Source organism: Castor canadensis, chromosome X, assembly GCF_047511655.1.
Source record: "Castor canadensis chromosome X, mCasCan1.hap1v2, whole genome shotgun sequence".
In the NCBI taxonomy this organism is placed as follows: Eukaryota; Metazoa; Chordata; class Mammalia; order Rodentia; family Castoridae; genus Castor; species Castor canadensis.
This window is the reverse complement of record NC_133405.1, coordinates 86,413,855-86,439,084: the sequence shown is the minus strand read 5'-3', so window position 1 is coordinate 86,439,084 and position 25,230 is coordinate 86,413,855. Positions and strand designations below refer to the sequence as shown.

The 25,230-nt window shown below is 38.2% G+C and overlaps 1 protein-coding gene across 18 annotated transcripts in view; it reads left to right on the top strand.

Moving 5' to 3' along the window:
- Heph (hephaestin) overlaps positions 1-7,662 on the top strand; it is a 77,131-nt gene extending 69,469 nt beyond the window's left edge. For 16 of the 18 annotated variants that reach the window (XM_074063990.1, XM_074063993.1, XM_074064001.1 and 13 more), the window contains 2 exons: positions 2,910-2,954; positions 5,481-7,662. In XM_074063990.1, coding sequence (XP_073920091.1) covers positions 2,910-2,954; positions 5,481-5,713 — 278 coding nt within the window. In that variant the 3' untranslated portion in view covers positions 5,714-7,662. The remainder of the gene's footprint in view (positions 1-2,909; positions 2,955-5,480) is intronic. The other 2 variants (XR_012444604.1, XM_074063994.1) reach the window with 2 other exon arrangements.
- Positions 7,663-25,230: the final 17,568 nt, after the last annotated feature.

The window sequence follows — 25,230 nt, the reverse complement described above, 5'->3', positions numbered from 1 at the left end:
TAAGCTGTTTCTGGCTTCCTTCTCTCCCTGTACTTCTTTCTTTCTCAGTTTGCTGGCCAACAGGTGGGCAGGCAGCAACCCCCTCCTCCAACAACTACACCCACCTCCCTCCCCATGTGGAGGTCCAAATGTCATGAGTCCTTTTTTGTTTTGGTTTTGGTGCTGGGGATTGAACCCAGGGCCTAACACACACTAAGCATGCACTCTACCACTGAGTCACGCATCCAACCCCCGATGAGTCCTTTTTTAAAGAGAAGAGAAATGATTCTAATGGTTACCCCTTAACTAATTTGTTTTGTGAGGACCAAGAAAGGCAGTTCTTTTTTTCTGTCAAAGGCTACAATTACTGCTTATCCTACACAGAATTGATATGAAGGGTAGAAAAAATTTTTCTTAATGTTTTAAATATGGAGATAGCAATTATTTTACAAATCACCTTTATTCTTCACCAAGCATATGGAAGGGTAGGCTGTGTCAGCCTTCGTGTCTTTGGGTCATTAATAGGTTAAGTATCTCACATCTTGGTCCACTTGACTGAGTCTAGTCCCTTATATTATCCTCCTTCCAAGAAGTTCTATAGGGCCTTCTGGGACCCATAGGAATCAATGTCTTTTTTTTTCCTTAACTGTTTTTTTAAATGTCATGTTGCTGTGAAAATTGGTGGTATTGAAATGAGTATTCTGAGGTTGTCACTCACTGACACTTTATCAAAAGGAATAGAGAAGAGGAAAATATCTTTGACAATTTCAAACAGACTTAGGAAAGCAGGGTAGAAAATATAGCTCTGCTCTTTACCCCAGGGAAGGAGACAAATGATTGTACATGATTTCCTGTGTCATGAAAAAGTATTTTTCTCTGGCAACCCATAATGCTAGAATGTAGCTTCCATATATTGCTCTAGTAATATTCCTTAGCACCCAGATGTATCATACCAGTCCATAGAGAACAAAAGTGATCAATTGATATCTCACCAAGGGTGCTATAGATTCAGAGCAATGCCATAAGGAGTCATTCCAAATATGAGCCATCCAAATTATGAGACTGTATCAATTTATATCATCAGAGCACTTGTATAAATAAGTATAGCTCATATCTTCCTATGACAATAATCCATCCCATGAATCCTAACCCATTTGCCTTTTTTGCTTATACCTCACTGTGTTTTAATTCCATATTTCTCTAATCCATATGTGTTAACAAGATAATTGCAAGGAAGAGTTGAAAATAGAGAGGAAAGGACTAATTAATAGAACAATGTTCTTGATGAAGCAGCAAGGGGTGAGAGCCAGAGCTAAGATGAAAGATTAGTGCAATGCTGAAGGAAGATCATCTTTCTACTATAAGAAGAGAGAAGGCAGGTTGGTGGAGGGTTTTGATAGATAGGTAGAGGATTTCTACCTGATGGTCTCTGTTTCCTTTGTGGTGAAGCACATGGAGTCATCTGCTAAGAGTGAAGGACTTGAGGAAAGTGGACAAAAGTTTGGAAGAGCTACTATGGGGCATCTGAAATAAAGTTATTATTGCCAGGTAGCACTGAAGGTTTAGTTGAAGTTGAACACAAAAATACTAATCTTTATAGTTGTGTGATTTTCTCTGGCAGCATTAGCATATCAGACAAAATACAGGGCAACTACCCTTATTGTGGTTTCAGTAGATAATTACAACACTCTTGTTAAATTAGGGCTTAGAGTGATAGACCATGGAGTCTAACCTGGCCAGGAATGGAGGAGAACACAGGATAAAGTTGGTATATTGAAAAAAGTAGAAAGAACTCAGGAACTAAAGGTCTAATGAGGAGAGAATAGCAAAGTTTTTGAATTAAAAGTAAAAGAGCACTGAAAAGGGAGGAAATTATTGTTAGATGTTGGATTTCTGAGGTGTGATGGCCTGGGTAACAAGTCCAGTGTGACTGTGGGAGTGGTTGATAGAGTTGGACTGGGCATGCAAGTCATGAGAAGTCCAGAAACTATGAGGATTGTGTGTTGGGGTCGACATTCAAGGGTTGACATGAGTCAACATTCATGATGAGAACTGAGGAAGACTAAGCTAGGAACCAAAGAACAAATGAAGATAACTGCTAGGTAAGAGCAACAAAAGCTGCTTGTGGTTTTGCTAGCCAAATAATATGACCCTCAAAAAAGATTGTTACTCACCCACGCACAGGAAATCAATGTGAGTCAATGCCCTGTATAGCTATCCTTATCTCAACCAGCAAAAACCCTTGTCCCTTCCTGTTATTGCTTATACTCTCTCTACAACAAAATTGGAAATAAGGGCAAAATAGTTTCTGCTGGGTATTGAGGGGGTGGGGGGGAAGGGGAGGGGCGGAGTGGGTGGTAAGGGAGGGTGTGGGGGCAGCGGGGAGAAATGAACCAAGCCTTGTATGCACATATGAATAATAAAAGAAAAAGGAAAAAAAAAGATTGTTACTAAAGGAGGAAAAATTATTGAAAAGCAGAATTCTGAGAGTGTAAATGTAGCACACACCTCAGAGAAGAGCTCAGATTCAAGCAAGAAAAGGGGAAATCTTCTGAGAAGAGATTGAGTTAGGGAAGTACGTTTGACAAGGATGAGTGGCCTTTTGAAAGGAAGGGGGAAATGTTGGAAAAGAAATAATATAATATTCAATGATAATGGGGTAATAGTGGGGATAGATGAAGTACCAAGAAACAAGTAAATAATGGCAAAAGGGTTACTTATAACTTGGTCTCTTAAGTCTGTGCTCATGCCCATAAATTGTGTTAACACTGAAGAAATTAACATACCAATATGTAGTTAATTCAACCTTCATTTTGCTTACTATATACCACAGAGAAATTCTCCTAACCAATGCCATCCTCCCATAGGGAACATATAGATCTGTAGAAAGAATAATAGGATTAACCTCTTGTCTTTCCCCACCTCCCCAGAACACTTAAGCACGATCACTACCAACACCCAAGAGATTGGAAAAGGTAGGTAGAATGATGAATAGACTGGGTTGTTAAATGTGGAGAAAAAGAGAGGGAGGGAGGGAGGGAGGGAGAGAGAGAGAGAGAATATGTGTGTGTGTATGTGTGTGATATCTTTAGCAGATGTGATACCTCTAGCATTACTGAAATGTGGGCATCATGGTACTAGCATCCTGAGATTTCTGTAAAACTTCAGAAGCCAGAGAACTAAGATTCAGCTTTCTTCAACATGTGCATTCCCTCTGGCTTCTACCCCAACCTCTGGAGCCAGGGAAAACAGTCTCATCTGCAGCTGGAGGCTGCTTTCTTAGCCTCCTACCTAATGTGTGAGGGATAAGAAAATTCTAAGTCCTACTGGGATAAGCATGAAAAAGTTGAAGCATAGACCTGGATTCCCACAGGGACGATGTGAGACTATCACAAGCACCAGACGTTCTTCAACAGCTATTTTTATTCTTACCTCTTTCTCCTTCATCTGTAGAATACCAACCACTTGAAATTTTGGACCCAACCATTTTTGTCCTTTAAGAAAACATTCTTTTTTTTTTTGGTGGTACTGGGATTTGAACTTGTACTTGCTGGGCAGCCACTCTACTGCTTGAGTCATGCTTCCAGCCTCTAAGAAAATAGATATTCTTTTCTTATGCAGCCTATATCCAAATAGTTCTTTCATTCTGTACCTCATTTGTCTCTAGTCAAGGAAATATGTGAGTTAAAAGGGACTCTAGGACCAGGCATGTTGGTACATGCCTGTAATCCCAGTACTTGGGAGGCAGGGAGGATTACAAATTTGAGGCCAGTCTGAGCTACATAGACACTGTTTCAAAAAACAACAACAAAAAAGGCAAAAACAAAACAAAAACCAGGACAGTAGAGAACATTTGTTTACTCTGTAGGTTTTCAGCTATACTGATAACCAGCTTCTCATGAGAAGTCCTAATGCTCCGCCTTTCTATTTCCTGAATGGTTCACCAGGGGACTTGGGGTTGTCCTGGAGAGACTGGGGAGAGTTAAGGTGAGGTTGAATGAGTGGGGCTTAAATTATACCTCCTTTAACCAACTCAATTATTTTATATATATATATATATAAATTATTATATATGTGTATATCAACATATCTAGACACATATATGGGTATGTGTACATATTTTATATTTGTATAAATGTGCATATATATTTTGTGTACATACATTTCTCATGAGCTTTCACTTATTAAAAAGGTTCTACAGTGGGGGAAAAATAATCCTCAAAACTGTTGGTCTAATAATACTCAATTATTTTCTACCTGAGAAGCTGAGAACTGACAAGTGATTTCTCCGAGGAATAAATGGGAGAATGTAAACTCAGAAACAGGATGTTTCACAGCTTCTGCTTGAACTTATTGCATTCTGTCTTCTCGTAGTTCTGTTAGAACATTCATTCATCCAATTACACATTCATCAAACAGGTGTCAAATACAAGGGATACAAAAACAAACAAGACATAGTTGCTACTTTCCAGTGTCTAAAAATGGAATGAAGCACAGAGAAAACAATTGCAATGCTGGATGCTATACATAGAAAGGGCAAATAATAACAGCTAACATTTATTGTGCATTTTCTACCTACCAGGTGCCATGTTAATATTTTAAAAGTGTTAACTCACTGAAAGCTGACAATAATCCTCTGTGTTAGTTATGGTCATTATCCCCATTTTATAAAAAGAGGAAACTGCAATCCAGATATGTTATTTCCCCACAATCACACAATGAATAGGTTGTAGGAGTGAAAGGAGAATAGGCACTTTGGGTCATAGAGGAAAGAACTATTAATTTTCCAACTGAATTGAAGAAAATTTTACAGAGACATGTAACATTTAAGCTGGAGCTAGGTCTGGGACTGTGGCTCAAGTGGTAGAGTGTCTGCCTGGTAAGTGAAAAACCCTGAGTTCAAACCCCAGTCCTAAAAAAACAATACATAAGGAAACAAAAAGCTAGAACTAGAGTGGCAAGAAGGAAGAAAGTATATTCAGGTAAAAGGAACAGCATGAGCAAAGACAGAAGCCTGACAGAGAATCATCTGTTATGGAGAATAAAGAATGAGTTGCCATGGTTAAAGAATAGCAGATGAGACTAGAAAGATAGGTTAGAGTCTGTGGGTGATTGAGTTATTTCTTCTTTCAGGAATTTCTCTTATTGTTTGGAATTCTATCCTCTTGGAACCACGTACACCAAATCCAATTTTTTTCTACATCACAGGTTTTTAGATATTTGAGGAAAGTGTCATGGCCTTCTTACTACTGCAAGTCTTAGGTCTTTCCATAGGTGGGCTGGGGCCTCAATGATTCCCAAGGAACCTTCCATCTGTGATATCTTGTTTCTCTGATTGTCTAATTTCTGAATCTGTCTTCATTAGCTGGTATTTTGAAGGTGAAGGACAGGTCTGGTATCCTAGTTGGATGGACTTGTTTCTTCAGGAGATAACTGCAAAAGGTGACCTTTTAGAGTACTTCCCATCCATCAGTACGTATTGTCCTCTTCCTCCATTTCAGCAGTGATCCTAAGAGACATTGGAGAAGGCAATGTGAGGATGCTGGGCATGCAGATCCCCATAAAGGATGTCGAGATTCTGGCTACTGTTTTGATTGCCGTGGGTATCATTCTTCTGCTTGTTGCTCTGACTCTTGGTGGTGTGGTCTGGTACCAGCATCGGCAAAGAAAGCTACGGCGCAACAGGAGGTCCATCCTGGATGATAGCTTCAAGCTTCTGTCTCTCAAACAGTAGTAGCTGGATCCTGGAGATCTCCTCAGGAAGCACATGTGGAAAGCACTCTCAGGCTCCCAGGATGCCATGGACTTGCAACTAACTGTACTGTCAAAAGGGCATGGGTGATGGAGAGGCAGAGGATACAATCAAAATTATTTGGGTATTTCATTTATTTATTTACATGGAAATTACATGCCGTCACTTTTTCTTTAGTTTCTTTGCTACACTCAGGCACCTGGAGTAGGTAAATCCCATAATACACTACACCACAAATTTCAACAGCTGTATTATATCACCCTTCAATTCTGGAAAATCTGGAAATTCCTAGAAACTGGTCCTTCTTATAAAGATGCAAAGAAAAAACTCATTAGTTAGGTTTCTATTTCTTTCCAGGACCTAGGCAAGTTCACTTTGAACTGAGACTAAAGACAAAGCATATAAGCATGATGGGGAATTGGAGGCAGGGTGGGAATTGAACATGCAAATTAGATTTTGATTTTCCTTGGCAGTGGACTATTTTGGAGAAGTGAGTGGACGGGTTGTTGCTGCCATGAGAACCTATAACCTTTGGAACCAGAAAAACCTCATGAAGCCAGTACTTCAAGTTCTTACACAGTGGTACTGAAGGGAATGTTGAGTGGCCTCAACATGTTCAAGGCACCAAATCCTATCCATTAAAGTACTTGTTAGAACAATGAAAGGCTGAATTGTGATTTCTGATGATCCTTGTGTCTCTTCTTCCTCTTTTTTATTTTTATTTTTTGAACTACCAGGGATTGAACTCAGTGCCTTGAACTTGGATCTTTGTGGCTTCTGGGAGGTAGAACTGCAATTGAAACAAAAGACTCTCAGGGGTTTTGGGAAGCATAGTACGTATCTTTCCTTTGTGGATCCTACCTGTAGGTTTGTGTTTTGGAAGCTGTTTCAAAGAAAGCCTTCAGGTTAGAGTGGAGGATAACATCCTGGAAAAAGAACAATTCCATAGGTGAAATGATTTTTCTGAATGCCAAGAAAAGTTGCCAGAGGGAAATACAAGGCTGAGACCAGACTCAAGCCTGTCCATGGGGCAAGGAGAGGTGGCACATATGTGTTGAGCCTTTTTGGCTCTGGTGATATGAGAGGTCTACTTGTAACTTTGGGGATCTTTTTATAGAAAGAGTCATTCTCTCTGTTGCCTTATAGTATTCCTTCATCACCTGAAAGTTTGATCCTTTGTGAAACCTTGGTGGGAGAGCACCAATAAGAGGTAGAATGGGTATGGGATAAGATGCCCCTACCCACTGCAGTATCCATAATACTATTACCTCATGGTAAGTGGAAAACAGAAGAGACATCAGGGAGAGTAAAGATAATAACAGAAATGCATAATGATTTACACATTACAAAGCATTCTAATTACTGATTGAATTGGACTTCAGTTGTATTACAGTGCTATTTTATATTTGAGTAAACAAAGTTAATAGAGATTACATGATTTACCCAAGACCACTTAGCTAGAAATTGAACAGTGATTCAAGCATTCATTTGTTTGATTCCAAATTATTACTTCCATTTTCCTTTATCATGGAAACCTCCAATCATCTCCATCATTCTTACCCATATTGATTCCAGCTTGCCTGTATGCCCAGCAACTTCTATGCATAGTTAGTAACCCCTTGTAGCTCAACTGTAGAAACCCACAGGGTTAGTGTTCAGTTACTACATAATGTTGAAAATTAAAAGGGGAAATAAGGGCCAGAACCTATCATCTTGTTTTGTCGCAGTCAGTGGCTTTCTGGAACGTTTTACTGGAAAATGTAAGAAACACAGTAGAGGTGGAGGGGGCTTTGCATTCCTAGTTATTCAGGTGTTACTTGAGTATTTAAACCATTGCAGAATCAATGTACTTAGCAACAGCAGAACCCTTTTGGCCTTTTGTTAACATGGAGGTTAATAAAAAACAAGTCCACTCTGGGGACTCAAGTCAATTAATGGTTATAACTTACATACAATTGAGAGGTCTTTAACTTGAGCCCAGTTATAAATCTAAGAAGGAGTGGTAGTAGGTAGGACAGGATGCATTTTTTAAGTGTGTATTTCTGCTTCACATCAAGGACTGGAAGTTTAGAACCTGCATTTTTCAGAAGGGGATGTATTTTTGTGCTGGGTTTGCTCTAAGTGTGGATGTAAGGAAATACTTTTTTCAGTTAAGTGTCACTGCCATGCATTCAGTTGCTCAAGTCAACATCAGTGAGTCTTATTTGCTTTCTCTTCAAAATATGTTTAATATATTTATTTGTTTCCATCTTCATTGTCACCACCCCAGTTTAAAACACAGCCATTTGTTACTTGGACTACCATAGTTTCTTCCTGCTTATTTTCTTTAGACTCTCTCTAGCCCTTTAAATTGATATTCTGCATAGAAAAGTGATGTTTCAAAATATAAATTAAGCTACCAGTTTGGACAATGTCATAGATTTATCTCTCCTTTAAGATAAATAGACTCTGGAAATAATGAAAGAGGCAGAAATTGAAGAGGAAGGCAGAGTAGATAGGAACAACAGGGGTAAAAATATAATATGGAAATTTGGTATCATGACCCTCCACCCAGAAACAGCCAAGTCACAGCATACTTAAATTCTAAAAACTAGTCAGAAAAAAGACAATTGAAAACAGCCAAAGAGGACAACTTACTGCATAATGGGAAATAATTTGAAAGTAATGAAAATTGAGCAGAAATCAATGAAAGTGAAAACAGGAAACCAATAAAGAAATCCTGATGGGTTGTGTCAGCAACTTGCCCAGGTTAATATCGAAACACTTCTCATTAAATCATTTCATGGCACTCCTAGATTTCTCATATGAATGGGGAATGAGAGAACAAAGCTGTGATTCCCAAGCTATGGAGAAAAATGACTTTAATATAAATTTCAAGTGTACATTTGCTATTTACATAAATAAGTATTCTCCCTCTTCAAAGAGTTAAGGAAAAAAGCACCATAAAGAAGTTGGTCTTTTCTGAGATGATCCAGTTTCACTCCCAAAACTGTCTATGCCAATACTATAATATTGTACTATAATACTATAATAATTTACTATAATATTATTGTTCCTGCCCTAGAGACCCTAGACTCTAGAGACCCACTTTCAGTCTATTGAAAGTGTATTCCTTTCCTAATAAATTTTGTGCTCACTTTCACTAAAATAAAAATAAGAAGTAAAACCATAGACTGGCAGAATTTATCAAATTATGCAAAGAATCCTTAAAACTCAACAATAAAAGAAAAAATTTTAAATGGGCAAAAAGAATTGAATAGACACTCCATCATAGAAGTTACACAGATGTTAAATAAGCATAGGACACCACATTTATTAAGGAATTTCAAGTTAACATAACAAATAGCACATAACATACCTTTGACCAGAAATAAAAAAAATATGAAGAACACCAAGTGGTGCTAACCAGGTGCAACAGCAGGAACTCTCATTTATTGCTTGTGGGAATGCAAAACGGTACAGACACTTGTTAACAAAACTAAGCATGCTAGTACCATATGGTCCAGAAACTGCACTCCTTGGTATTTCTCCAAATGAATTGATAATTTATGTTCATGCAAAAAACTGCACATGGGCTTATAGGAGTTTTATTCATAATTTCCAAAACCTGAATGCAACCAAGATATTCTTTAGTTGGTTAATGGGTGGCACGTCAAGCGAGAGCACACAAGGGAGGGGTGAGGATAGGTAAGACACCTAAAAAACTAGCTAGCATTTGTTGCCCTTAATGCAGAGAAACTAAAGCAGATACCTTAAAGCAACTGAGGCCAATAGGAAAAGGGGACCAGGAACTAGAGAAAAGGTTAGATCAAAAAGAATTAACCTAGAAGGTAACACCCATGCACAGGAAATCAATGTGAGTCAATGCCCTGTATAGCTATCCTTATCTCAACCAGCAAAACCCCTTGTTCCTTCCTATTATTGCTTATACTCTCTCTACAACAAAATTAGAGATAAGGGCAAAATAGTTTCTGCTGGGTATTGAGGGGGGGAGAGGGAGGGGGTGGAGTGGGTGGTAAGGGCAGGGGGCAGGGGGGAGAAATGAACCAAGCCTTGTATGCACATATGAATAATAAAAGAAAAATGAAAAAAAAAAGAATAAAAATCAGTTAACTATAAAAAAAAAAAAGAAAATGCAATATTATTCAATGCAAAAAAGAAATGAGCTATCAAAGCATAAAAAGACTTGGAGAAACGAATATTACTAAGTCAAAGAAACCAATCTGAAAAGGCTACATATGACTCCAATTATTCTGAAAAAGGCAAAACTATGGAGTCGGTGAAAAGATCAGTGGTTACCAGATGTTAGTAGGGAAGTAGAAAAATAGACAGAACACAGAGGACTTTTAAGTTATTAAAACTATTCTGTAAGATACTATAACTGTGGATGTATGTCATTGTAACTATATAAACCTACAGACGCTACATCAGGAATGAACCCTAGGCTCAATAGTAAGATAATAGAAGCTTCCTCTGTGTGAGTGAGAATGAGAAGAGTCAGGGAAACAAAGGACAAGATTTATTCCAAAGAGAAAGACAGGAAGAGTATCAGGAATCACAAAAGAGGCAACAGGAGAGATGAAAAGGCTCGGAGAAACAGAAATGTCACCCAGAAAGAAGTAGGAAAACAGCCCGCAGCACCAATCTCTATTCAGTGAGGGGGTGAAGGGAGCTGAAGACTCAACCACATGGTAAGCCAGGCAGGCCCTGCAAAAGGTAGTCCTGGTCTCAGGACTACCAAGAACTGAATGCAAGAACTGACAGTTCTTGCAAGTCTTAAATCCAGTGCAGGGATTTGGTGCTACAGTGACTCCAGCATGACAGGCCAGCATTAGGGAAGAAATCTATTTTTTTCACTCCTCCCATCTCAAAGAGCTATAGCTGTGTGCCATGTTGAAAGGAGGCCTATTATCTGAGACTGAGCTACTCTGGGGACTTAAAAATAATGAACAATTGCAAGTCAAGGATATTAAGGACTCCTGCTCTTTCTCTCTCTCTCTCTCTCTCCTGCTCTCTCTCTCTGTCTCTCTCTCTCTATCTCTGTCTCTCTCTCTCTCACACACACACACACATACACACATTCACACAATGTTTGGGTGGGATACAGTCAGGAGCAGTTAGTCATAAGGAGCAGGAGGTTCCAACTTGTACCTGTTGAGAAATCTGGGCAGCTAGGATGGCAGATGTGAGCCACTTGTGCCCAGCTGATGTACACTCTTATTTAAAAGAGATCAGTGAACGAGGAGAAATCCCCATTCTAGCTTGATTCCTCATTCCTTTGGATATAAGATATAGGATGAAGGAAACTTTCTCTGAGCTCCTACAACCATCTTGTGACCTAAGAGGAAGACCCATGGTAAAGGTGCTGACTTAGAGACATTGTTAAACCCCTGAACCAAAGCCAGCAACCACATGCTTGTGGGTTTTTATAAGAAAAAAGTAAATTGCTACTGTTTAATGTCAATTTTTATTGTATATTAGATATCTTGCAACTGAAAGCATCCCTAGCACAACTTCTTTTATGGGATGCTCTCAAATTTTCCACAAACCTAGATTTTGAGCATACTTTTCAAGATTCTGAACAAGTCTAGATTGCTTCCCATTCATTAATCAAGTTTCCTTACCAGGTGCCTGTTCCACTCAAATGGGATAATCTATTTCTGGTCTCAGCATTAATCCTTTCCTGCATCATGATGTTGCTGCAAAAAAAGCATTATTCATCAGATTTTTATCTCCTTTTTTCTGGTCAGTAATCTAGGTTGCAAATAATAGAAATTTCCCTAGTTAATATGATCAGAAAAGTAATTTATTTACGGTATATCGGATAGCTCAAAGAATTAATGAAAAGAAGAGTTACTTTAGGATATCCTGAATGCTAGATGTTGTTTTTGCCATTGCTGGTAGGATGAATTTTAGTTTGTTTCCTGCTTCTTTTCTATCATTCCATTTCTAAAGTTCTGGGTAAGAACATCCAATTAGCCAAGGCTTTCTATTTTCTGAGATTCAAATAATGATGGATTCCCTAAACACCAGAAGAAGGTTTGAAGGCTGAGTAGCCCTCTTTTTCCTTATTATTACCTTTTAGGCTAAAATAAAGACAAATATCTATTAAACATTTCCTGATGTTTTCCATACTCTCAAGATTCTCATGTTTCTTTTTTAATGGTGCCCCTAGATGGGGTGATCAGAGCAATGCTTCATGTTTCAAATGTGTCCTTCCTTTCTTCATCAGAATTCTTATTCCTTCAGGGCACTGATCCCTGCTTGTGGATTACTAATTCACAGTTTAGAATTAATGACTGTTAGCAGCTGAAGGCATGAGCTGACTCAGAAATATTTTCCATTAAAAAAATAAAGCTTGGTGTGATGATGCTACAACCTAAGGGAATGAAACTCTAAAAATGAAAGACAAGTGGCGTCAAAATTTGGTTATTTCCTATTGCCTCACTCCCTCTGATTACCTCTCCAGCCAAGTCTTTGAGTAGGATCCACATATCTGGAGTATGGGTCTAAGACCCGAGACTGAGCCAGAGTGGCATAAAGTTTTGAGGATGATTGTATGGGGCTAAGACTGAGGATCAAAGAAGCCAGGTTGTGTGACTTGATTGGGGTGCAGGCACATTGGGAGCTTTGAGGAATTCTAGCCATAGGGTGGCTCTGATGATTTTTATAGAGAATCTGCAGCCACAGCAGCAGTCTCCACATCTCTCCCTGATTTCTTTTTGGGGATTCCTACATGCAAGATTTTGATCCCAACTAGAAGAATTTCAATAAGGTAGATGGGGATCTCACATCTGTATAGTTGTCTGCTACAGGGAGTATACCAGGCATGCCACTTATGTGCCTTTAGTGTTGAATAGACTTCTGTTTAGTTGTGAGGTATAACTCAGAAGCCTGATTTCATGTAGCCAAGAGACAAGGACTTTGGGAAGTGAATGAGACCTAGGAAGGAATCTTGGCCTGAGGACAGAAGCCAGACATTGTTCCAAAAGTAATGCCCTTAAAAAATAAAGAAAAACATTTTTTAAAACGTAATGCCTATTCTTTGGTACCTTGTTCCACCCAGAATGCCCTTTTGTCATCCTTTTGCCTATACAGCACAACCCCATCCTTGGAAGTAGCCCTTCCTGACTACACCAGCCTTCAGTGGTTTTTCTATTATCTGAGCTTCCACATTTCCATACCACAAAGAAATTGTGCCATGTCACTTATACCTTAGTCTACAATATTGTGTGTTGTTTACAAATTATAGCCAGTGTGGTAGATGGTATAGGATACTCATCAAAACCACAAAACCTATATTCAGGCATACCTGTAATGAATTCCCACCCCACACTAACTAGTAGTTTCAGTTAGGGCTGCATTTGGCTAAAGAGAAATTCAACTACAGTAGCTTAAACAAATAGGAGTTTTTCTCATACATCAAGGGATATGAAGTAGTTACTTGTCATTCAGTAATTCATTGATTTCAGGATTAAAGTCATGAGACACCCTTGGCATTTTCCTCACAAGCACAAAATTATTACTGCTGCTTCCATTATTATAACTGTATTTAAAGCAGAAAGGGGGAAGAGGAGGTACTCACTCATACATGTGTTTTTAATAAGCAAATTCACCAGATTTTCTAGAATCCCTGGCACCCTTTCCCTTAGGTCTCATTGGCAAGAACTATATCCTATACTACCTCTAGCTGCAGGAAGTCTTAAAAAGCATGTACTCAGCTTGGAAGCTTCTGCAGAAGGAGAAAGAAGTGAAGAATGGTATTTATTCTTTGTGTTCACCTACAGGTGATCTTTCTCCAGCCCAAATTTTCATCTGTGCTTCTCCATAACTCAATCTTTTTTTCATTTTTTCTCTTTTTTGTTATTAGCATATAATAGTTGTATGGGGGATACATTGTGATAGTTACAATATGTGCTTACAATGTATCTTAGTTACATTCACTTCTCCCATTGTTCTCCTTCATCCACCACCCTCACTTCTTTGAACAAGTTCAATGGGTTTCATTCTTTGGTTTTCATCTATGAGTACAAAATACACCCACCATATTCACCCTCATTCACCCTTTCCTTATGCCTCAGTCCCTCCTTTCCACTGGTACTTACCTCCAGAAAAGAACTGTTTTACCTTCCTGTCCTTCATTTTTTCAAAAATGTATGTTAATAGTTCAAGGGGGTTTAACCGTGGCATTTCAGATATGTATATATTGTGCTTTAATCCATATCTCCATGTTTCAGCAATACATGAGCTGCCATTGATTTTCCTCGGCAGAGACTCATCTCATCTTTCATCTATCAGCTTGGTCCCGATAACTGATGTAAAGACATGCCCAATATATATGCACAATATAAAATAAAATTGAGTTCTCATGGTCCACTCAGTTTTTATTATCTACCCCACAACTAATGGTAGGCCCTTTCTGTTGCTAACTACTTTAGGTTTGCAGTATTACTTTAAATACTTCCAGTAACTTAATTTTTCCTCGAAGGCCATTGCCTTTTGATTTCAATCTTCATACAGAAACCAGACATCAAAAATGAATGATTAGACAGTAGGTTTTCACTTTTGCTTTACTATGGAGAAACTCTAGGAGATGAGTCATGAAATGAGCAGGAGTAAAGAGAGTAGAAAATACCTTTTCACTAAACTCCAAGATTTGCATATGCAACTTTCTATTTGATATTTCTGTTTAGAAGTCTAATAGACACCTCAAACTCAGTAGAACCAAAATACATTCTCCTCTGTCAGTCTTACTATCTCAGTGAAATCTGTATCATGCATTCAGTTGCTTAGACCAGAAACCTAAGGGACATCAGAGCATTTAATCCAAGAATTTTACTTAAAATTGACCATTTCTAAACCAAATCTGTATTTAGCCACATCTCTCAATTTCCACCACTGCTGTAATTATCACTTGGAGTAATGCAATAACCTTCTACTTTGTTCTTTTTCCCTGTTTTTGCCGCCATTTCGCAGCAACAAAAGTCATTAAATTTTAGATCAGATGATATTAACTGCTTGCTTAAAAATACTTGACTTTCCATCAAGATTGTGCATGATCTGATCTATGCCAATCTCTCCTACTTTATCTTTCCTACCTCTCTTCTCCTTACTTTGCATTCTCATTGATCTTTCTCTTCCTGTAACATTCCGAGATTATTACTGCACTTGGGCTTTACATGATCTGTTTGTTCTGCCTGCGATTTTTCTGTACCCTAATATCCATATGGCTATTTCTTTGAACCTTTCAGGTCTTAGCTTAAATATCACCTGCATGTAGAAGTAGTCTTCTTTGACCCTCCTACCTGTATTAGTCATCTTGGTTTACAATAAAAAATGCCACAAATTGGGTGTCTTAAAAAACAGAAATTTATCTCTCATAGTTCTGCAGGCTGGAAAGTCCAAGATCAAGGTGACTGCATAGTTGATTTCTAGTGAAAGTGTTCTACCTTGAAGATGGTCACCTAACATGATCTTTCCTCTGTTCATATGTGGATAGATGGCAGAATTAAGTTCTCTGGTATCTCTTTTTAAAGGAAACTAATTCCTCAGGCCAAGGTTTCTCCCTCCTGACTTTGTCTAATCCTCATTACCTCCCAAATGCCCCATTTCCAAATACCATCAGAATGGGGCTTAGGGCTTCCACATATGAATTTTGCAGCATAACACTATCCAAAGTAACTCCTGGACCAATCAGTCATTATCAATTTTATATTGTTCATTGCCACTTTTTGTTTTCGGCAGTACTGGGGTTTGACCTTATGTTTGCTAGGCAGGTGCTCTAACACTTGAGCCACTCTGCCAGCCCTTTTATGGGTTGGGTATTTTGGGGTATTTTTAAAGATAGTGTCTGGTGAACTATTTGCCATGGCTGGCTTCGAACTGTGATCATCTTGATCTCTGCCTCCTGGGTAGCTAGGATTACAGGCATGAGCCACCACCAGTGCTTGGCTTGATTGTATCACTTTTGGTATGATCTTCCTTGTATATTTGTTTTCTTTATTATCTGTTTCTCTCCATTAGAATGTAAACTCTGTTAGAGTAGGGACCAAGTGTCTTTTCTATGGTCACTGCTGATAACAGTGTATGGAACACAGTAAGAGCTTAATAAATATTTGTTTAATTAATTAATTTATTGGTTCTGAGCCTCACCTCCATCTGTTACATGACTTCCATTATGGTAATCGTAGTAACTCCAATGAACAGAACTGAGTACTGTTTAAGGTGGTACTTTGTGGTGTTTGGACCTACTGACAGAATATTATTCTTGGATGCTCCAGGGCACTTTATAACTTTTCCAGGATGTTTTTTTTAACTTCTATTATAGTCATTTTGAAATTTATTCTGCTACATCCCATGCCCAGGATATGAAGAAGCTGGCCCTACCTTTTTATTTGCCTCATAGAATAACCCATATACCTACCAAGAAGTGGCTTCATCGTTTTTTCCTGGGAATATAACATGTCTACAAAGGTAAGACATTGGTAAGTGACCCCTGGAAAGATGAATCAAGTGTTTAATGCAAATAATAAAGCCAAAGTGGCCAGAGATGGAAGAGATCATGGGGTAGATAGAAAAAGCTTCCTAGAATGAGAGAGATTTCAGTTAAACCTTAAAAGATAGTGAAAATTTAGGTAGGCTAGGATAAAGGAAGAACCTCCATTCCTGGAGATGGGGAACTGGCATAAGCAAAGACCTGGAGGTATGCAATGCATTTCTTCTGGGGACATTGTTGCTACCAGCCCTGTTTATCAAGCCCACCATTCAAAGTTCCACTGGCATCTGTAACCACAGAGCTGGCTCCTGGCTATTTCACTGGGTGTTTCCTACTGTAGGGACTAATCAATGATTGAGAAAAAGTAAAGTTTGTTTCATGTTGATGTATGGGGTCACTCTATCTCTCAGCTTTATGACAAGATTTGTAACTTTGAAGCTTCATACTCGAAGGAATAGTTCTGAATCATATAATTATCTCAGCTTTGCAGCTCAGTCCAAGATTAGCAGGTAGAGGGAGCACAATGACTCACAAATGTCATCTTTAGTTGCTCTCACCTTCTGAAGCCCCTTCTAATTTTCACCAACTCCACCTACCTTCTCTTTTTCTGTCCATCAATCTCTTTTCTCACTTTACAGCCTGGAAGTTCTCCAGGGTCTTTCCTTAGCAAACTCCCAGAGTTCCCCACCAACACTGAGTGAAAGGGAAGGGAAATGTCTTTTTCCTTAATGGTTCATACTAATTTTCATGGCTAAGTTAAGCATGCTATTAAATATATCCATTTTCCTGGCTATAGTAATCCATTGTATTAACATTAAAGCAATTATTTTTATCAAAACCTCCCAGTATCTACCTGATAAATTAAACATTCGTGTGTGTGTGTGTACACGTACACACATGCATGCACACACACATTCTCATTCTTGTTCACATTGCATTAGTTATTAACTTTCTGTCAAATGCCTTGCATGATGCCCATGATTAAAACACATACTGCTGCAAGAGTAGCCTTTGCATTTCTCTCAGCCCCGCAGGTCCAGCAACCACTGCATTTCTTCTTCTGTGGAAAAGAAGCAGGGCGCATCAGCTTATGATGCCTCTGTACTTGAAACCAAAGCAGTTGAATCATTATTTTCTGTGCACTTATTATACATAAAACGCAGATTTTTTTAGGTGCTTCTGGTGCTGGCAGGGAGAACAAGAATAGAGTGAGGACCAAGATGTTTAAAAATGTCATTCTCTTCAAGGACAGGTAGAAAATGCTTGGAAGCTCCAAAAATATATATAGAAAAACAGCAACTCCATAGGAATTAGGACAAGCTTCAAGTAGGAGGTAGAATTTCAGAAATGCATTGTATTTCATTTTTTAAAGTTAAATTACAGGTGATATATTCACATGGTTCAAAATTCTAAAGGTATAATAAAGTAAATAGTGAAAATTCTCCCTTTTACTTCTACTCCCCAACTGTATACTAATAACTAATATGTCTATTTTCTGAAGTATTTTTCAAAAAACAAAATAAATATACAACCACACATACTTATATCTGTTTATTACTCACCCTTTCTCTTAATATAAAGGATAGAATTTTATATCATTTTTTCTTCCCATGGAATGTAGCTTGGAGACTGTTCTACTTCAGTACATACAAAAATACTCATTCATTTTAGTACTTTCAAATAAGATATGTGAAAAAACACAATTTTGAATATAAATCTTACTGTGAGAGATTGGGCATTTCTTTTGTGTTTTTGAGTTACTTGTGTTTCTTTTCTGTGGTCCCTTGGATAAAATTTTTAATTCATGATATAAAATAATAGAACTAAAACAACACTGGTTTGGGAGTCAGGAGACTTTCTAGAGCACCAGTGTATATCTGAGCAATGAAAATGTTGGAGTAAATTTCCTCTAAGGATCTTTAGATGCTGAAATATTGTAGAAGTGAAGGAGGAAGTACTAAGGCAAAGGCAAACAGAACAACAGGTGAACAAAATCTTAAAGGAAAAAATGTATAGTAGTTTCAGGGAGTAGGATACAATCAAGATTGTAATCCTAGTTGCATAAGGCTTTAGAAACTATTTTGAAGCACTTCTCATAAATGGTTCATCTGACACTTTAAGAAAATGTCCATATTTCTTCTCTCTCCACTCCACCAAGTCTAATTTAATGTTCTCCAGAATAAAGTTTGGCATATCCTCGCCACTCTAATTTATGCTCCTATTAACAAGCTCTTGTTTATCTGTGTCCAAGAACTAAGCCCAAATTCCAGGTATGGTCTGAGAGGTAAAAATAGATAGGATCTATTACCATCAATGATGATAGCAATCTTTTCTGTGAACTTAACCTAAGATGACAGTAGTCTTTTTGGCAAGTGTATCAGTCTTGCCTCATAGTAAGCTCCAGCTGATAAACTCCCAAGGTCTTTTTCATATGAGTATCTTGACCATAAGCTACATCTGGCCTATCCTGAATTTTGTGGCTGATTTTTTTAAATTAAAGTACATGATTTGACATTTATTCATATTAAATTTCATCTTGCAAAAAATTGGTCCATTGTTTCAGTCAAGATCTCTTCGGAACCCAATTTTGTCTTACCTTAAATTAGTTCTCCCTTCCAGCTTTGTGTCAGATGCATACTTGATCAGCAAACTTTCAGTGTCTTTTTTTATTGTTTATTCATTTATTCATATGTGCATACACTGTTTGGGTCATCTCTCCCCTCCTGCCCGCCACCTGCTTCCTCCCCCCGCCAACCTACTTTGCTTCCAGGCAGAACCTGTTCTGCCCTCTTCTCCAATTTTTTTGAAGAGAAGAAATAAGTAAGACATCGTGTTTTTACTATTTGAGATAAAGATAGCTATATAGAGAGATTCCTAGCATTGCTTCCATTCATATGTGTGTTACAACACAAATTGGTTCATCTCTAACAGACCTCTTCATTATTTCCTGGTCACCTACCCATAGTGGCCTCTGTCAGTTTAAGATTACTTTATTTGCTCCTCTATAGTGGGCACATTAAACGCATTCAAGTTTTGGGTTTCCTACCTTTCCCTATTCTTCCTGTATGTGTTCTCCCCTTAGTGTGTGACCCATGTCCAGTGATATTACTGCATTTGTTTTAGGTGTAAAGTCCGCATATGAGGGAGAACATATAATTTTTGGCCTTCTGATCCTGGCTAACTTCGCTTAAGATGATGTTCTACAGTTCCATCCATTTACTTGCAAATGACAAAATTTCATTCCTCTTTGTGGCTGAGTAAAATTCCATTGTGTATAAATACCACATTTTCGTAATACATTCTCAGTCTCTTGTGTTTCCAAATGAACTTTAGGGTAGATTTTTCAATCTCTACGATGAATGCCATTGGGATTTTGATGGGAATTGCATTAAACATGTAGATTGCTTTTGGTAGTACAGCCATTTTTACTATGTTGATTCTACCAATCCATGAGTACGGGAGATCTTTCCACCTTCTGTAGTCTTCCTCAATCTCTCAATCTCTTTCTTCAGAGTTAGATAGTTCTTTTTGTAGAGGTCATTCACATCATTTGTTAAGTTTACTTCTAGGTATTTGATGTTTTTGAGGCTATTGTAAATAGAACTGTTTTCATATATTTTTTCTCAATTTGTGCATTGTTGGGGTACAGAAAAGCTATTGATTTTTGTAAGTTGATTTTGTATCCTGCCACATTTGCTGGAGCTGTTTATATTGTCTAAGAGTTTTGGGATAGAGTTTTTTGGGTCTTTGAGGTATAAGATCATGTCATTTGCAAATAGGGGTAATTTGACAGTTTCTTTACCTATTTGTATTCCTTTTATTTCGTTCTTGCCTTATTGCTCTGGCTAGGAATTCCAGAACTATGTGGAATTCCTGTGGGCACCCTTGTTTTGTTCCTGATTTTAGGGCAAATGGTTTCAGTTTTTCTCTATTAAGTTTGATGTTAGCTATATAAAGCCTTTATAATGTTGAGATACATTCCTTCTATTCTCAGTTTTCTTAGAGCTTTTATCATGAAGTGATGTTGATCTTATCAAAGGCTTTTTCTGCATCTATTGAGATGATCAAGTGGTTTTTGTCTTTGCTGCTATTAATGTACCATATTACATTTACAGATTTGCACATGTTGAACCACCCCTGCATTTCTGGGATGAAGCTGACTTGGTCATGATGAATGATCTTTCTGATATGTTGTCAGATTTGGTTTGCCATTATTTTATTGAAAATTTTTGCATTGATGTTCACTAAGGAGATTTGTCTATAGTTTTCCTTTTTGGATGTGTCTTTGGTTTTGGGATGAATGTAATTCTGGCTTCATAGAATGAGTTAAGCAGTGTTCCTTCCCTTTCTATTTCATGGAAAAACTTAAGGAGAGTTGGTATTAGCTCTTCTGTAAAGGTCTGATAGAATTCAGCAGAGACTCCATCAGGTCCTGGACTTTTCTTTTTTGGGATATTTTTTATTGCTGCTTCAATTTCATTTTGTGTTATAGATATGTTTAGGTGGTTAATATCCTCTTGGTTCAGTTTTGGATTGTCATAAGTATCTAGAAATTTGTCCATTTCTTCAGGATTTTCAAATTTATTGGAATATAGGTGCTCAAAGTAGTCTCTGATGATTCTCTGGATTTCCTTGGTGTTTATTATTATCTCCCCTTTTGAGTTTCTGATATTACTGATTTGGATTTTACTCTCCTCATTTTAGTCAGATTTGCCAGGAGTCTGTCAATCTTGTTTATTTTTTCAAAGAACCAGCTTTTTGCTTTGTTGATTCTTTGTGTTTTTTTTTTTTGGTCTCTAGTTCATTAATTTCGGCCCTTATTTTATTGTTTCTCTCCTTCTGCTTATTTTGCATTTTGCTTGTTCTTGTTTTTCTAGGAGTTTGAGATGTAGCATTAGGTCATTTATTTGAGATCTTTCTCTCCTTTTAATATATGCACTCAGGGCTATAAACTTTCCTCTTAGGACTGCCTTTGCTGCATCCCATATGTTCTGGTAGGTTGTGCTTTCATTTTCATTAACTTCCAGGAAACTTTTAATTTCCTATTTTACTTCATCAATGACCTAATGATAATTGAACAGTGTTGTTCAGCTTCCAGTTGTTTACATGTTTTCTACTGTTGTTTTTGTTGTTGGGTTCTAGTTTTAAAGCATTGTGTTCAGGTAGAATGAAGGGGGTTATTTCTATTTTCTTATATTTGCTGAGGCTTGCTTTTTGTCCTAAGATATGATCTAGTTTGGAAAAAAGTTCCATGGGCTACTGAGAAGAATGTATATTGTGCGAATGTTAGATGAAATATTCTGTAGATGTCAGCTAGGTCCATTTGATTGATTGTGTAGTTTAGTTCTAGAATTTCTTTATTGATTTTTTGTTAGGATGACCTATCTGTTGGTGATAGGGGAGTATTAAAGTCTCCAACTACCACTGTGTTGGAGTCTATATGTGCTTTTAAGTTCTTTAGAGTATGTTTGATGAAATTGGGTGCACTGACATTGGGTGCATATAGGTTTATAATTATTGTTTCCCTTTGGTGTATTTCACCTTTCATTAGTATGGAGTGTCCTTTTTTATCTAATTTGATCAATGTAAGTTTGAAGACTACTTTGTCTGATATAAGTATTGCAACTCCTGCCTGTTTTGGGGGATCATTGGCTTGGTAAATCTTCCAACCTTTCACCCTAAGGCAGTGATTGTTTCTGTCAATGAGATGAGTATCCTATATACAACAGATTGTTGGATCTTCCTTTTTAATTCAGTTTGCCAAATGGTGTCTTTTGATGGAGGAGTTGAATCCACTGACATTCAGTATTAATACTGATAGGTGTGTGGTGATTCCTGCCATTTTGTTATTTAAGGGTTTGATTGTGTGCAGCTGAATTAATGCTACTCTCTGATTCCTTATCTTTTCTTCTACTGTGGTTTGATAACACCTGTCTGCTCTTGGTTTTGTTTGTTTTCATTTTCTGTGTGCAGAATTCCTTGGAGAATTGTTTGTAGTGCTGGCTTAGTGGGTCATATATTGTTTTAGTTTCTGCTTATCATGGAAGATTTTTATTGCTCCATCTGTTTTGAATGATAGTTTTGTTGGGTAGAGTAACTTTGGGTTGAAGTTATTTTCATTCAGTGCCTGGAATACCTCACTCCATGATTTTAAGTTTTACATTGAGAAATCTGCTGTGATTCTGATGGGTTTACCTTTATATGTTATTTGTTTGTTCTCTCTTACATCCTTCAATATTCTTTCTCTATCTCTGTGCTTGTTGTTTTAATGATAATATGTTGTGGGGATGTTCTACTTTGTTCAAGTATGTTTGGTGTCCTTGAGGCTTCCTATACCTGAGTGGGTATTTTACTGAATATATTATGAATCCCTTTTGCTTGGACCTCTTCTCCTTCTTCAATGCCCATGATTCTCAGGTTTGATCTTTTGATGGAGTTGGTGAGTTTTGCATATTCCTTTCAGAGGTTTTGAGTTGTTTGACTGACTGTTCTTTAGTTTTTTCTTTAATTTCTATTTTATCTTCAAGTTCTGAAATACTGTCTTCCACTTGTTCTGGTCTGATGTAGTGGCCTTCCACTGTGTTTTGTGTTTCTGTTTGATTTTTTTTCCTGAGGTTTTCCATATCATGGGTCACTTCCTCTTTAATATTTTCTATTTTCACCTTTAATTCATTTATCTCTTTATTTATAGTGTTCTCTGTTTCACTTTGGTGTTTATTTAAGGCTCCTCTAAGTTCCTTTATTTGTTTCTGTGTCTTCTCATATTCTTTATTTTGGTGTCTTGAAATTTCTTGAGTGCATTTTGTACATTTTTGTTAAATGCATCTTCTGTGTTCTCCATGAATTTCTCAGTGATTACTTGCAAAATTTCTTCTTTGAGGGTGTTTAGTGGGCATCACTGGATTCCTTACTGTCATTTATCTTTGTTTTGTTGGGTCAGGAACTGGGAGTCAGTTTTCTTCATTTCGCTCTGAATCCTATATTAAATTATTTTTTTGTGGAGAGTGTTTTCCACTGCTTCTTTTTCTTCCCATTGCTCCACTTGGTACTGTGCAACTATGTTCTTGTAGATTAGTTGGTGGTTTCAATCACCTGTTTTCTTTCCATTGATTTAATTTTTGTTTTGTGTGCTATTTCTGTCCCTGGTCTGGGTGTAATTTAACAATAACTAATTCACAAGTTCAATACCAGACCAGAAGTTAATATATTATATAGAAGACCCCTTGGTGGTAATATCTATAAGCAGTGGGAGTTAGGGAGGTTAGCGTTTGTTAAGCTAGCTATAGAAGTTTGGAGAATTTGGTAGGGTGGCACTAAAAGGGAGGTGGGAAGTGGGGTGGGTGAGTGGGGAAAGCAGTGCAGGGGCTGCTGGTTTTTATGGACCTTGTGTGTATTTGGGTGCATTTCTGTTGTTATAGTAGAGGGTGTTTATGTCAGGGATTGCAGGGGGTTGGGGTTGTGTAAACTTGGTATAGTAGGTTGGTCAGCAGGTGATGAGTGTGTAGGAGAGAGTGGTAGTCTAGTGATATGTTGGGGGAGAATGGGAAGGGAAGTGAGGTCAGGGGGAGAGAGTGGGTGATAAAGGGGCAGAACAAGTTGTTGGGAAGGAAAGCAATGAATTTTAGCACAGGAGAAGGAGGAGGAATAAAGGGGGTGAGAGTAGGGATGAGAAGATCATGGTAAAGTTGATAGTATAGAAAGAAAAAAACATAGGAATAGAAATAAAAATGGAAAACCTACAACAACAAAACAAACAAAAAACAACAGGAAAAACCAACCAACCAAATAAACAAGAAACACCAGATTCAGGAACAGTAGAATTTCAGTCTTAATTTAAGTTCTGGAGTTACTCCTCTGACCTCTAGTCCTGGTATTGGCATATAAGCAGAAGCTCTAATGTGATCTCACAGGTGATTGGCTTGTGAGTAGTATTTTGCCCTTCTGTCAACCAGTTTAATTGAAATTGTGGAGTGAGGTTGGTTTGCCAGATCATGCAGGGTAGTCAGAGCTATTGATTTTCCCAGCTGATATCTGTGTTACCCTTCAGCTGCAGCTGTTTGGTCAGCTTCTCCCTCAGTGAGGTGGGGCAGTTCAATTGTGGGTGCTGCTCTCTGGCTCAGGAAATGAGCTCTGTGATCCACTCCCTGTCCTACTTCAGTGAGTGGCTTATCGTCCCCTCTCTCCCCTGTCTTCACTGCCTTTCCAGTGTTTTTTACTGGTAGTTCATGCTGAGATTAGCTCCTTGCCCCTCCCCCTTTCTCTGGTACACTTTCAGTGTTTCACCCTCCCTATTTGCTGTTGTGCTAAATTACAGTTTTTTTTGGGAGGGAATCAGTCTGCCCAGGGGCTGTGCTGATTGGTGTTCCTGGGGGTGACTGGGGGAGTTGTGCATGGTGCATGGTGTGTGGTGCTCACCACTCACCTCTTTGTTCTGTCAAATGGTTCACAGGCAAGTTTGGAGCCAGAGGTGGCAGGAGCAGTGGCCATGGCCGTGGCCATGGTGGCAGTGGTGAGAAATGGCTCCAAATTTTCTCAGTGTCATGTGGCTTGGGGAGGCTTTCCACATGCTAGGGGTTCAGGACAATGAAAGTTTGATTCTGGTTGGTGCTTTATTTCCACTTGATGGAGGACAGAGAAGAGAAGGAAAGAAAAAAGAAAAGAAAAAAAGTTGCTCTGGGGAAAGAGGGTTTCCCCAGGGCTGGACCCACCTTGCTGGCTGTGAAGTGGGTTGCAGCTGTTAGGTGCAATTAAATGCTGATTTTTCTGCACCTAATTTGACAGCAGTTACTATTTTGGCTAGAAGCTGTCAGAATTACCCAAGAGTGGCTCCAATGTCTCAGGAAGGTTTTGGAGTCGCAGAGGTTAAACTTTCTGCTTCTGTACCCTAGTCACCATCTTGGCACAGTCACCTTCAGTGTCTTGAGAATTGATTTGGCAGAGTGAAAACTGAGTGTCACTTGGCAAGTTATCATTTCACACCTTTTGGTATTCTTGGGAAGAATAT